The 13,935-nt window shown below is 44.3% G+C and overlaps 1 protein-coding gene across 2 annotated transcripts in view; it reads left to right on the top strand.

Annotated features, from left to right (window-relative positions):
- The window catches only part of zgc:174356 (uncharacterized protein LOC100137120 homolog), a 97,945-nt gene that overhangs the window by 73,416 nt on the left and 10,594 nt on the right, over positions 1 to 13,935 (top strand). The window contains exon 6 of one of the 2 annotated variants that reach the window (XM_041252820.1): positions 8,308 to 8,464. In XM_041252820.1, coding sequence (XP_041108754.1) covers positions 8,308 to 8,464 — 157 coding nt within the window. Of the gene's footprint in view, positions 1 to 8,307; positions 8,469 to 13,935 lie in introns of those variants that run through there. The other variant, XM_041252821.1, reaches the window with a different exon arrangement.

The raw sequence follows: 13,935 nt of genomic DNA, 5'->3' as shown, positions 1-13,935 counted from the left end.
CTGCAAGTAATAAGGCAGCTGCAACCGTTTATCTCGATATCATGCGGGATTACATATAGGGGCCAGGTTAACAACTGTGTGGGAGGGTAGTGGGTGGAGCTTTTGGGAAGGACCAGAAATGACAGCACACAGGAGCCGGAAATGGAGATTAGTCCTTAGAGCCCTGTATCATCAATGGTATCAGGGCAGGGTTTTATTTTACAAAAACAATAAAAAATAGAACAGTCCAGTATTGCAAAAAATAAACAAGAAAACCACCTGGAATACCAGCAATGGTAAACTCAGGTTTGAAATAAAAAGAGTAAACAAAAAAAATGTCACGGTTACAAAATAAACAACAACAAAGGAAGCACTGGGTTTCGTTGTGGTACTGCGGTGGGTTTCCTCTCACCGCTTCTTAGCTCCCTTTCACAGATTAATGGCCAGTCCTCGGTTCCTCACTCCAGTAATCCAACACAGTGTCCAAGGTTTTCAAGCTTCTGTGAATAACAGCAGTGAATGAAAGCAACACAACAAGCACAGCATGTGTTTTCAGTTCAGCCCACACAGCGCGAATGGCAAAACCATACTGCTTAAATACTGCCAAGTCCCACCCCTGCAATCAGCACGCTGCCCCACGTCAGCCAATCAACGAGAACAGCACAGCTGATTGCAATGATGGGACCCGACGGCCGCATGGTTCTACCTTGGGCCAAGATGGCTGCCTGACCCGGAACATGTATAGCACGGGGTGCTCTTTAAATCCCCATCGATCTCCTGGGACAAGACTGCCCTTTTAGACCGACATCTGAGGCATCTGTCTGGAGGATGAATTCCCTGTCGAAATCTGGTGACACTAGTGCAGGGGCTTGGCAAAGTATCCGCTTTATCATGTCAAATGCTTCCTGACACTCATCTGACCATTTTACAGTGTTTGGGGCGCTCTTCTTAGTTAGGTCAATCAAGGGGCTAACAATGGTGGAAAACTCGTGGATAAAACGGCGATAATAGCCTGCCAGCCCCAAAAGTGACCTCACTTGAACCTTTGGTTCGTGGAACCGGAGTGTCCACCAAGGCCTGGACCTTGGAAGCCACTGGTTTTACCCGACCATTACCCATGCTAAATCCAAGATATTGGGTCTCTTGTTTGCCAAACGTGCATTTACCTAGGTTGACTGTTAGCCCCACCTCCCTCAGAGACTGCAGGACAGCCGCCAATCTATCAAGGTGCTCCTTCCAGGTAGAGCTAAAAATAACCACGTCATCAATATACGCTGCAGCATACTGATGATGGGGACATAACACCTTGTCCACCAGTCTCTGGAAGGTAGCCGGGGCCCCATGCAACCCAAAGGGCATGGTCTTGAAATGAAACAAGCCATCCGGGGTAGCAAATGCGGTTTTCTCCTTGGAGCTGGGTGTTAATGGGATCTGCCAATATCCCTTCATCAGGTCCAGAGTGGACAAGAACCTCGCCTTACCCAGTCTGTCAAGGAGCACATCCACTCGGGGCATGGGGTACGCATCGAACTTGGAGATAGCATTCACCTTTCTAAAGTCCACACAGAAACGAGTGGAGCCATCCTTCTTAGGTACCACTACCACAGGACTACACCACTCGCTCTGGGAAGGTTGCACTACTCCCAGCTCGAGCATACTGGCCACTTCCCGGCGCATTACACCCCGCCGACTTTCCGGGATTCGGTAAGGCCTCTGACGCACTCGAACACCTGGCGGAGTAATAATGGCATGTTTAATAATGTCAGTTCTACCGGGCAACTCAGAAAAAACATCACTGAATTCCTCAATTAGTTGGCCCAGCTCCTGTTTCTGACAGAGAAGTAACTGTTTCCCCATTGAAATCTTAGTTGTTTGACCAAGTGGCCCCACCTCAGGACCAAAATCCTCCTCGGGGATATCATTAGCAATAAACAGGGCCTCTCTGTCTCTCCAAGGTTTTAACAAATTTACATGATAAATTTGAAGTGGTTTTCGATGGTCCGGCTGCCTGATTTCATAATTGACTCTCCCTATAGCTCGAACCACCTCATAAGGCCCTTAGACTTAGACTCAGCTGTGGGAAGAAGCAGCAGTACCTTATCCCCAGTTCGAAAAGTCCGAATTCGTGCTTTTTGATTGTACTGCTGCTGCTGCTGATGGTGGGCATTGTGCAGGTTCTCTTGAGCCAAACGACCGACTAATTCCAAGCGATCTCGTAGCAGTAGTACATATTTGACTACATTTTTAGACGTAGAGGCTTGGTCCTCCCACCCTTCTCGCACGAGATCGAGAATGCCTCGGGGTTGTCTCCCATACAGCAGCTCAAATGGGGAGAACCCAGTTGAGCTCTGTGGCACCTCTCTCACTGCGAACATCAGGAAGGGAAGGAGCTTTGCCCAATGTTTTTGTTCCTGGTTCACAAATCGCCTCAGCATCTGCTTCAGGGTCTGATTAAACCTTTCCACCAGGCCATCTGTCTGCGGATGGTATACAGAAGTCCTGATGGGATGGATTTTCAAAATTTTGTAAACTTCTTTGAGGGTATCGGACATGAAGTTAGTTCCTTGATCTGTCAGAATCTCTTTGGGCACCCCTACTCTAGCAATAATCTTAACTAGTTCTTTAGCAATGGCGACAGCACTAGTGGAGCGCAGTGGCACCGCCTCTGGATATCGAGTAGCATAATCCACCATTACTAAAATGTGCGTATATCCAGAGTCGGCGGGCTGCACTGGGCCCACTCTGTCCATTGCTATGCGATCGAAGGGAGTACAAACCAGGGGCAGTGGGACCAGCGGGGCCAGGCAAACCCGTCCCGTTGCTACACTCTGGCAATCGGGACACTCCGCTACATATTTCCTCACATCCATGTGGAGTCCCATCCAATAAAACCGGGCCAGTATTCGTTCCAAGGTCTTTTCCCGCCCCAGGTGGCCAGAAAAGGGAATATCATGTGCCAACCTCATGACCTCCCGGCGGAAAGACCCCGGAACCAATAACTGGGTTACAGGCTGTCCTGTGCCCGGGGCTTGGGATACCCTATACAGCAAATGCCACATCACGATGAAGTGAGGAAATGTGAGCGGCCCGCAGCCTTCAACTTCCTTCCCCTCGACAGACCGAACCTGCTATCCGGATGTGCACCAGAGTGGGGTCGTTACTTTGCTCCCACTCCAGGTCCACACCCCGGTCCCAGAATTGCGGTATGCCGAGCGGGGCCTCAGTAGCTTCTGCTCTAGGGATCTCAGTAACCCCGCTCCCGCTGGTCACACTGGACACCCACACCCTTCTGTGTTCGTTTGACAGGCAATGCAGATTTCCCCACCAATCCCCAGCCTTGTCTCATTAATGCCCCCTCAAGTTTCTCAGCCCTCCGCTCTCTTTTAGTTTTACGGGGCCGGAACCTGGAAGTAAATATGTCGGCCTGCAAGGGAAAGATCCGGCCAATTGGATCCCCCGTTGCGACCACCCCTTCTACAATGGGTGGCCGAGCCGCATTGACCTTAACTTCTGAATAGTAAGACCAATCTCGACCCAAAATCACTGGGTATGGCACCTTTTTAGCGACGGCCACGACTACATGGCACGTCCGACTTTCCACAGTCATTCTAACTTTAGTAGTAGGATATGCCTTGGTTTCTCCATGAAAACACGAGATGGTCACAGACCCCTGTGGCCGCCAAGGCGTACCCTCCAAGAGAGCAGACCGAATTATAGTGTGACTACACCCTGAGTCCACTAATGCGTGGGTACTCATATTACCAACATCTACATTAATAATGCAAGGCCCCTCCCGACCCCTTCCCCTGTACTCACCATCCCCTGCAGCCGGACATCGCAAGGCCACGTCACACTCCATCGCGACGGGACAGAATCTCGCGATGTGCCCCACCCCTTGGCACCGGAAGCAGGTAGGGGAAGACGGCGCTGTGGGAGACGACTGTTTGTCCCTTGGTCCACTAGGGGAGGTCCAAGGATTCTCTCTAGCCCAGCTGGGAGCTAACCTCTGTCTCCACTTTGGAGGAGAGGCGCTCAAAGGGACGGGGAAAACTGAAGGCCTCGTTGCAGTCTTTGGGTGCGCTGGCGAAGGCCGATGCCTCACTGGAGCTGGACTGGGGTCCACCCGAAGCAGTGCGTCCTCAAAGGCCTCCGCCAGCTCGACGGCCATGTCCATCGTCTCGGGACTGTGGCGAGCGACCCAGGCTCGAGTCTCTGGTTCCAACACCTCCAGGAACTGGTCGACCGCCACAGACTCCATGATTTGTTGGGTGGTCCGTTCAGTGGGACGCAGCCAGCGGGTCAGATGGTCCCAGAGTTGCTGGGCCATGATGCGAGGCCGGGTTCCCTCCAGCCGCTTGTAACTCCGGAAACGCCGGCAATGCGTCTCCGGGGTGATATTAAGGCGCCGGAGGATAGCTGTCTTCACCTGGGAGTAATCTTCCGCCGCCACGTTGCTCAGAGCCTGGTATGCTGCCTGCGCTTCACCAGTTAGACAGGGAGCTAGTTGGGCTGCCCAACATCCAGCTGGCCACCCTGACACTGTAGCCATCCGCTCAAATGTGGTCAGGAAGGCCTCCGGGTCATCTTCTGGGGTCATCTTTTGCAGACGGATTTTGGGCATTGGCAGCACTGGTCCAGCTGCTGCGACCGGGACCTGAGCTTGGGCTTGGGCCACTACCAGGTTCTGAATGGCCAGACACATGGCCGCCATCTTGTCAGCCATCGCAGTCATGTGGGCTGTACGCTCAGCATCCCTCTGAGCATCCCGTTCTTCCCGACGCCGCTCTATACCATCACGGTGTCTCTCCTGATCCTCCAGAACGGCTTGCAGGGTGTGCCGGTCCATGCTCATCCCACTTCTGACACCACCTGTGGGAGGGTAGTGGGTGGAGCTTTTGGGAAGGACCAGAAATGACAGCACATAGGAGCCGGAAATTGAGTTTAGTCCTTAGAGCCCTGTATCATCAATGGTATCAGGGCAGGGTTTTATTTTACAAAAACAATAAAAATAGAACAGTCCAGTATTGCAAAAAATAAACAAGAAAAACCACCTGGAATACCAGCAATGGTAAACTCAGGTTTGAAATAAAAAGAGTAAACAAAAATGTCACGGTTACAAAATAAATAACAACAAAGGAAGCACTGGGTTTCGTTGTGGTACTGCGGTGGGTTTCCTCTCACCGCTTCTTAGCTCCCTTTCACAGATTAATGGCCAGTCCTCGGTTCCTCACTCTAGTAATCCAACAGTGTCCAAGATTTTCAAGCTTCTGTGAATAACAGCAGTGAATGAAAGCAACAAAGCAAGCACAGCATGTGTTTTCAGTTCAGCCCAGGGAGCGCAAATGGCAAAACCATACTGCTTAAATACTGCCAAGTCCCACCCCTGCAATCAGCACGCTGCCCCACGTCAGCCAATCAACGAGAACAGCACAGCTGATTGCAATGATGGGACCCGACGGCCGCATGGTTCTACCTTGGGCCAAGATGGCTGCCTGACCCGGAACTTCCTGCATGGTCAGAGTTCAGCCTCCTGATCCAATCACGGTCAACCCTACACAGCGCTGCCGGTGGTCGGGAGGGCAAATTACGACAGGGACTCCTTCCAGTCCTGTCACACCTGATCTTCTCCTTCGTTTGGGTTAACGTTAGGAGAGAAGGACTGAGAGAGGAGCTCTCAGAGTATTGTGAAGAGTGTCGTACGTGTTGTGTGTTATTTTCTGTCTGTCTGTAATTGTCTGTCTTTGTCGCACCAATAGACAGTTAACACACATCTCCGGAGCTGTCGAAAGGAGAGCACTATCCGGAGCACCACTGCACTGAGCACCTGCACGTTTTCGATCACCCAGGACTGGTGACCGTACCGTTGTTTTTGTTCAGGACTGTGCCCTTGTTTTCATTATCCCCGTGCTTTACACATTGTTGTGTATTGCCGGGGATTTATTATTTTTGACGGTCGCCAGACCTGGAAAAGAGCAATAAACCACACTTATTCACTGAATCACTGTTGTCTGTTCATCACTCCTGCACCGCATCACCGCGACATCTGTTCCCCTTACCAACCACTTTGCCACAGCGGGGCAGAAGAATGGATAAGTGTAACTGCAGGGAGGCAGTTTCTAAAGGGAAGAGAGAATAATCTATGATCTGGAAGAACTTGAGTGAGTGAGTGGGTGAGTGAATGAGTAAGAAGTGGTTTAAGAAATAATGCAGATCCACAGCAAAAGCACAAAACAAATGTATAGCAGAGCATCAAAACAAAATCCTCCAAAACAAAAAAAATATATATTTAAAATAACAATATTCACCCTGTTCTGTTAGAACCTGGCTCATGACTGGAAGAAGGGAGACCCCTAGCGGCAGAAATCGTCAACTGCTCGACTTGCAACTGTGAGCTTGATTTGTGACAATGCCCTTGTAGCTTATGGCTGCAGTGCCCGACGGGCATGGTGAAAGCAAGGATAGTAATAGAAGGATAGGATAATCAATCCCATGGTTCACTTGTGCTATCCCAGGATTCCAAGTAGTTAAATAATTTAGTAAAATTGAATATGTTGCTACTAATTACAGAGCCTGAATGAGTCAGCGGGGCTGAGGCAGTAGGCTCGGGATTGTATTAACAAGTAACATAACAACACAACTCAGAGCACGGTGGAGCATAGGCGGACATTGTGAAGCCAACACAGGTATGGCAGAGTCCACCAGACAAGCACATATAAACAAACTAAGGCGAATCACTCCTATAAACGTTTCTCACAACCAAAGCACAGAAAAAAGTAAAAGCCTAAGCGAAAGCCTGGCAACGCAGAGGGAAACACAGACGGCAGAAATGAAAATGAAAAAGTGGGTCTGCAACGTTGCGTTGCCATATGCAAAAAGCAAGACAGAGAATGAGTGTTCAGCCTAGGGCTTAAATAGGGAGATTAATTGATAGATTGGCTGAATGAACTAGTGACGAGCCCCTGCTCCTGCCCCCGAACCACACTCTATGGTTACAATACAATAGCCTAGGCAGTCCCTTTGTTTACAACAAACACATTACCTTGCTGTGTCCTGTGTTTTATACAGAGAAAAGAGAGACACATGAATAAGTGTGTTTAGCTAGATCTAAAACTATTGTGTGACATATGGATGCATCTTCCTGTAAACTGATGAAATTTTATATTGTAGAGATGAATGTTAATTATCCCACAGTTATATGAGTTAGTCTACAATGGTCTGTATTTTGCTCATTCCACAGCAAATGTATGAAATGGGTAATTTTCTATCCGTGGCAGTATCAGTATCTTGAATGTGTGTTCATTCTTATTAGAATACATGGGTAGCTATATATGGGGCAACAGGGTTGCCAGGTACAATATGGTCTGCAAAATCTGCGTTGCAACCTGTAGAAGATTTATTTATGATTTATTTAGTCAGTTCAACTTATTTTTGGTATAGCTGTTCGATTGCTCTGGAGGAGGCCGGTTCCATATTGTAAGTTGAATTTCCTCTGCTTTGATTTGAGATGGACTGGTGTTTCAAGTGAAGGGACTTATGTCCTAATACCTCAAAGCATCTAAAAAAAACAACTGGCTTAAAAGGACAATGTATTCAACCAAATAGAAATCCAAAAAAGATGCCTTTCTAGCTATTTGCGATTTATATAAACCCTGGGGCTTATTACATATTGACAATAATTTATTAAAATATGTTTTTTCCACCGGCCGTAGACAGGAGTTCCCAATTGGGCGGCGCACAATTGGCCGAGTGCTTCCCGGGGAGGGGAGGGCTTAGGTTGGCCAGGGTGTCCTTGGCTCACCGCGTACCAGAGACCCCTGTAGTCTGGCCAGGCGCCTGCGGGCTTGCCTGTAAGCTGTCCAGAGCTGCATTGTCCTGTGGCGCTCTAGCTCTGAGGCGGCTGCACGGTGAGACTGCAGTGTGAAAAAAAGCGGTCGGCTGACAGCACATGCTTCGGAGGTCATTTTATAAATAAGCACATTGGATTTACGAGAATGGTAGGATAATTATGCAAATAAATGCTTAAGATGCATTTGATCTACTTGTTAGGTAATTAAAACATTTTATAAAATATCAACATTTTGTAAGGGATATAGTATTTTTCTACCTTTAGGAATACCTATAACAACTGACTGAAAAGATCAAATGAGGAGTACCTTAACCATTACTACTTCTGCACCTTCTGAGAATGTTTGCATAATGTTACCTTACTGTAAGTATGGTATTCCGAAATTAGTCTTAATTTAGTTCTGTAAGCTTATATGTTGGTCCTCTTGTTGCATTATATATTTATTAGCATTTTAAACTGCATACATTTTCTTTATTTTTCAGGTGCTATGTTTTCCTTTTCGGCATCAGTAGAAACTACATGCATACTCATTGGAGCAGGGATATTTAATAGCCTTTATCCTGCGACACTCACAACATTTCCTGGAATGGTCTTCCTTGTAATGGCTACCTTTATAATCATTACTCTCATACTCATACAGTAAGTATTTCACTAAGCTATAAGTTGTATTCGAATATATTTTAAATATTGCTACTGTTCTTTTTCAGTGTTGTTATAGTTAGTGGTATCATTGGAATCATTGCTGGGGTCACCAAATAGTAGTGGACTGCTCCACCGGATATTGACTTCTCAATATTTAAATATTGTCAGGATAAAAATTTGATGGAGAAAAGCTAGACTTTTAAAAATTGACAGAGAACCACGTATTTTGTGATATAAATTGTGATCTAAAATGGATAAATCCTATATATATTTTTCACATGGCAATGCAGTGGGTTTGCGAGGAATACTCTTTAAAATCCCAAGATGGATGTACATATTGACTGGTGTGAGCTATCATTTTTCTATTCAGGGCCACAAGGCCAGAGGTTGCAGAAGAGTAGATATTTACAGCTTTTTCATTACTGCTACCACAGATCATTTTCACATAACCCCTGCCTATCGAACAGAGCTCAAAAAAAGTCAGAATCAGTGTTTTATTCATGCTTATGTTCACAAGTCACAGAGAGATACAGGATACGTTACTATTTCCATACATGCTGCCTGTGGTTCTAAAACGCAGGTTTTCAAAGTGTAGTGCAACCATAACTGCCACCCATTGTATTATTTGTTTTCATTTATGATCTAAAAGATAATTGATTTCTTTTGGCTATGATTTCCAATGTCATTTCAAGCCGCTATAGGGTGGGGTTTCCATTGTAAACAAAGCATCGCTGTGGACTAGTAAGAGCAGCTGTGGATATAAATCATTTCGGAATGCCACCACAAAGTATATTGAATAAAAGCAGATGTACAGTTGCCACCACCTAGAGTGAGCGCATTTGTGTTAATGTGATTCACCCGCACTAAGTGATGGAGGGTATAAACACCCACACAATAACCTGACATTCACTCATTGGTCCAACAATCCCTATCTCTGATTGCTCGTGTCATGCCTGCACCCACCCTCCGTGATGCACTCACACACAGGCTGTCTTTCAGCTCTAGTCAACAGATCTGAACAAGAATAGCACAGATTACAAACACACATTATTTACAGAGTGATCCCATCCCCTTCCAGTCCATAATCAGGTCCATTCCCACATTGTCCCTGCTTTTTGAAGCTACGTTGCATTGTTTCCTGACTGACAGAGTTCCAAGCATGCTTTAGCAAGCACACAGCATCTAACACATTTTATTTTATTTTATTTACACTGAATTTTTATGCTTATGTGCATCGCTTTTATCTTACCAGTCATGCTTGCTTGTTGTTGCAGTCAATGCTCTTTTTTCAAACTGAAAATAAACCTGACACTGTGTACATGGATTAAATAGCCAAGGTACAATACAGAGGTAATCACTCAGTAACGAGGTGAAAACAGCTGATTGATCAATCTGTCAAGCTTTATTACTATAGTAAAGTGCTGCCTTTTGTATTGAAATATATGTGAATGGCAAAGTAACAAGATGAAACAGCTGATTTGTGGATTAGTAAGAGCGATTACTACAGTATAAAGTAGTGCGACTGTTATTTAAATCTATGTGAATGGAGATAACAAGATTCAAACAACTCAATTTGCCTGAAATATATGGTGTGCTTACCACAGTTTAAATGATGGCTTTGTTATTGAAGTCAATGGGAATGGCAAACGACAAGCGCTATTTGTCCAATATAAATGGCTGCCTGAAATAACCTTGTAAGGTATAAGTGGTGGTGACTATTTTAATTAAACCTTTTTTTCTCCTTTTTTAAGAGATTAGTGAAATTTCTGTTTATTCTTACTTTTGCTACGCATCTCTCATTGTTTACGACCCAGCAGCACAGTAAAAACATCCTACTTTTTGCATTGCTTGCAATTTCAGTGGCAGTCAAGTGGTTAAGAAATCTTATGGTATCTGAGCATTCCTAAATTGCACATAGTAGTAGCGCCTTGCTGGATGTTAAATTTAGTATTTTTACTTGGTGATATTGTAGGTTGGTTTGTCCATTTATAATCTATCAATAAGCCTCGGATGATAATAAGAACCTCAATGACAGCTAATCCTCCAAAATGATATGAGTTATTCTCAATTTGGTTGAAAAACTGATGAACAGTATTTGAAAAGTTTTAATTGAGATGTCATCTATTTATTGTGTTTATTGTTTAAAAAAAAGAAAAAAAAAAGCAACAATTATAGAAACAAATGATCGGTCCAGCATCATCTTCAAAAAAAAAAAATCTGCCTAGCACTGTTTGCAGTTTAGTCCTTTCAAAACATATCTTAAAATCCAAAAAAAATCCAGTACTGTACTCTGGCATGGAAATGGCTCATTAAGTCAAAATGGTTTCTTTTGAACTTTTTGTATTGTATTGTATTCATCTTCATCTTTTTAAAACACAGGACAAGGCTCATGAAGCACCTCTCACATGGTTTTTAAACTACCCGGTCAATTACCTTAATTCCCCTACTAACATTACAAAACACCACTAAACTACTAATTTGACCTTGATAGCTTGTTAAGAGCATGAGTGGGAAGCAGGCTGATTACAAACTTCAGTTTCACTCTCCTCCAGTGGTCACTTTCAGAGCGGACAGGTTTGGAAACAGCCTGCCATGAGCACTCCCTGCCGTAAAATCTGTGAGATGGTACAGAGTTATTTGTGGCCCAATATATCTACCCTCAATAACCTCAATGTTAAACCCCAATTTTTGTACTTTTATAACTGACTTTGTTCAATGGATTTCCACACAATATTGCATGTGTAGTCTCATGGGTTATATCTCTTGACGCAGGTCTGCTTGGATGTGCGGATTCTGAGATCCAGTAATCACTATATATATATATATATATATATATATATATATATAGTCCTATCTATACCGATATATATAGCTATATAATGAGATCAAAAAAAACAGTTTTGTTAAAACCAGACTTTCAAAGTTTTCTAAAAACAAAAGATACAAAAGGGACTGGCCCAGAATAGTGTCTTTTGCTGGTTTGATGACAAAATATGAATCCTTTACTGAGTTTTGAGGATTTAAAAATGTGGGTTCTAAGCATGCTCATACAGCTCTTCAGGTTAGATGTTTGAGCACAAAAAAAAAGAACTGGCCTCGTGAAAAAACATTCTTCGAAGTGAAGATCCAGTCTTTTTTTCATGAGAAAAAAATCTTTGTTCATGAGGCATCCATCTTGTTTTCCATTTAAAAAAAAAAAATAAATAAATAAATAAATAAAAATAATTTGTAACTGCTTAAAATCATACATCTTTAGTAAACCAAGACATGTCTCTGTATAATTGGGTCTTCATAAAACTGACTAACATTTTATTTCCATTTTTTGAGTCAGAAATGTGTTATTTTATCTTTTAAATCTCTTTTCGTTACTTTTCTCACAAATAAAGAATTCTACTCACGAATGGAGAATCTATTCTCATGAAAAAATAATTACTCCCAGAAAAGAAGAATTTGGACTTTGATTTGTTTTTGGGGTTTTTTTTGAGAGGGATCTTTTTTTTATTTTTTTTGAGGTTCTGTCGTTGGTCTTTGACATCTGCCATTGCCGGGTCCTTGGGGAAGGTGTACCCAATTAGAACAGCTCTCTCCTTTGCAGGAGACTGAGCGTTCTCCAGTCTCCTTTAATCACTTGTCTCTGACCCGCTGTATGTTAGGGAGTGAGGCACCAATCCTTTTGCTTCTCAGCTCCCCCTCTGCTAATATATAGCACTGATTTGTTTGGATTTCTTGAGAAAACAGAAAAAAAAACAACTGCGAACTGCTGCCAGGTAATCGTGGAAGGTGTACACGAGAAAGACAGCTCTCACCTGGTCTAAGCTGTCTCCCATCCCCTTTAATCTCTCATATCTCGACCCCAGAGTCTCTGAACCACCATCGTGGTTTGTTAGTGTACAGACTCTCCACATCAAAATAAACCAGAAATGCTTTCGATGGAAATGTATTTTGGGAAAGAAGCTTGATCACATCACGAGTATCTGATAAATAAGATGACAATAAGATGGAAAAATCTGTAACTTGTCTTAACGGTTCAAAGATTGCCTCCCTACCTGGGGGCCATAGAGGATTATTATGTATTTCTGGTAACATATAAATAGAGGTGTGTGGCAAAGTGATTTGCAGTGCACAGGTTTAGAGGTGATGCAGTCATATTCATAGGCAAAAATCATATTGACTGTGTGATCAAGTTACTTTCCATAGCCTTATCCAAAAAAACATATAACATGGTGTGGCAAAGTGGTGAATACATGCAGGTGAGTGCAGTGCAGAGTAGATTAATCACACAGACGAATGATTTTAGTGCTAGTGGTGCACTTGTGATATCTGGGTTTACGCTGGCCTGCGGCTGCAGCTCCGGATCATGTTTTAGTATTCTTTTCTTGAGAAGACAAGCAACACAAGACACACAGTGTTAGTATACAGACTGACAAAACACTCACAGCTTTCAGTTTCTCTTTATATGGGCTCCTTCTAGGTCGTTTGGTATAACCATATGCAAAGGAACAGATCACTGAAGCTACAACCGATCACTGAAGCTATGCCCCCCTATTTATACCCTCGCCCATGACCCCTAGCGCATCCACTCCTCCAATCCTCGGATGCCACGGCGTCTACTGTCCGGGTCAGTGAGCTTGGGTGCCGTAGCTCTGCCCCCTTCTTAAATAGCCGACATCCACCTACCCTACGGAATAAATTGTCTTGCTATTTGCTTAAGGTTACTCTGTTCCTTCTTTCTAGTGCCCTCACAGGTCGGGAAGGAGATCTAACACCATGGTCATTCAATCTCTGTCACACACAGACATACATGTGTCATGAAGACACAAAAGCATGAATCAGTTTCTCAGCATCAGACAAGGAGAGAAATGACCGAGTTTTAGGAATGTTTCGCAAAGGTAAAAGGAGACTTTGGTGACATTGTAAATATGTGACTTAAAAGATAAACCTGAGTCAAATAAGACCCTTAGACTTTTCACTTCCACAGTACCACAGGGAGCATAAAAGCCAGTACAGCTGAAGAAACTGGGACCTATGCCAGCACAGCATCTGAAGATAGTGCATGATACTGCAGGTTTTGGAGGCAGTGAGTGAAGTATATCTACTCCTGCTGAAGATAACACTGGTAGTGAGAACTTAAAATGGAGTATTGTTTAAAAAAAACATAAAATTAAAGTAAAGGAATCTATGAGTTCAGGTGTGACGGGTTAGGAGGGTAAGTTGGTTAGGAAGTCTGCATGGGACTCTCAGACACTCCCTGTGGATAGTAGCTCGGAGTCTTAACTTAGTGCTGCAGAAAAACCGTGATCTGGACCTGAGGTGCATAGTGATGCTGTGGGAACTCGAATTACAGGGACAGAGGCTGAGTCTCTCCCGAGCTCTGTATTCTCTAGTCTTTCAGAAGGGAGAGCTCGTGTTAGTACTGAAGTTGCCCTTGGGGATGAGGCAGCCATCATGGTAGTGGACTCAATGCCGGA

This window comes from Polyodon spathula, chromosome 6, assembly GCF_017654505.1.
Source record: "Polyodon spathula isolate WHYD16114869_AA chromosome 6, ASM1765450v1, whole genome shotgun sequence".
Lineage (NCBI taxonomy): Eukaryota > Metazoa > Chordata > Actinopteri > Acipenseriformes > Polyodontidae > Polyodon > Polyodon spathula.
Note: the sequence above shows the minus strand (reverse complement) of the source record. Positions and strands in the feature narration are given on the sequence as shown.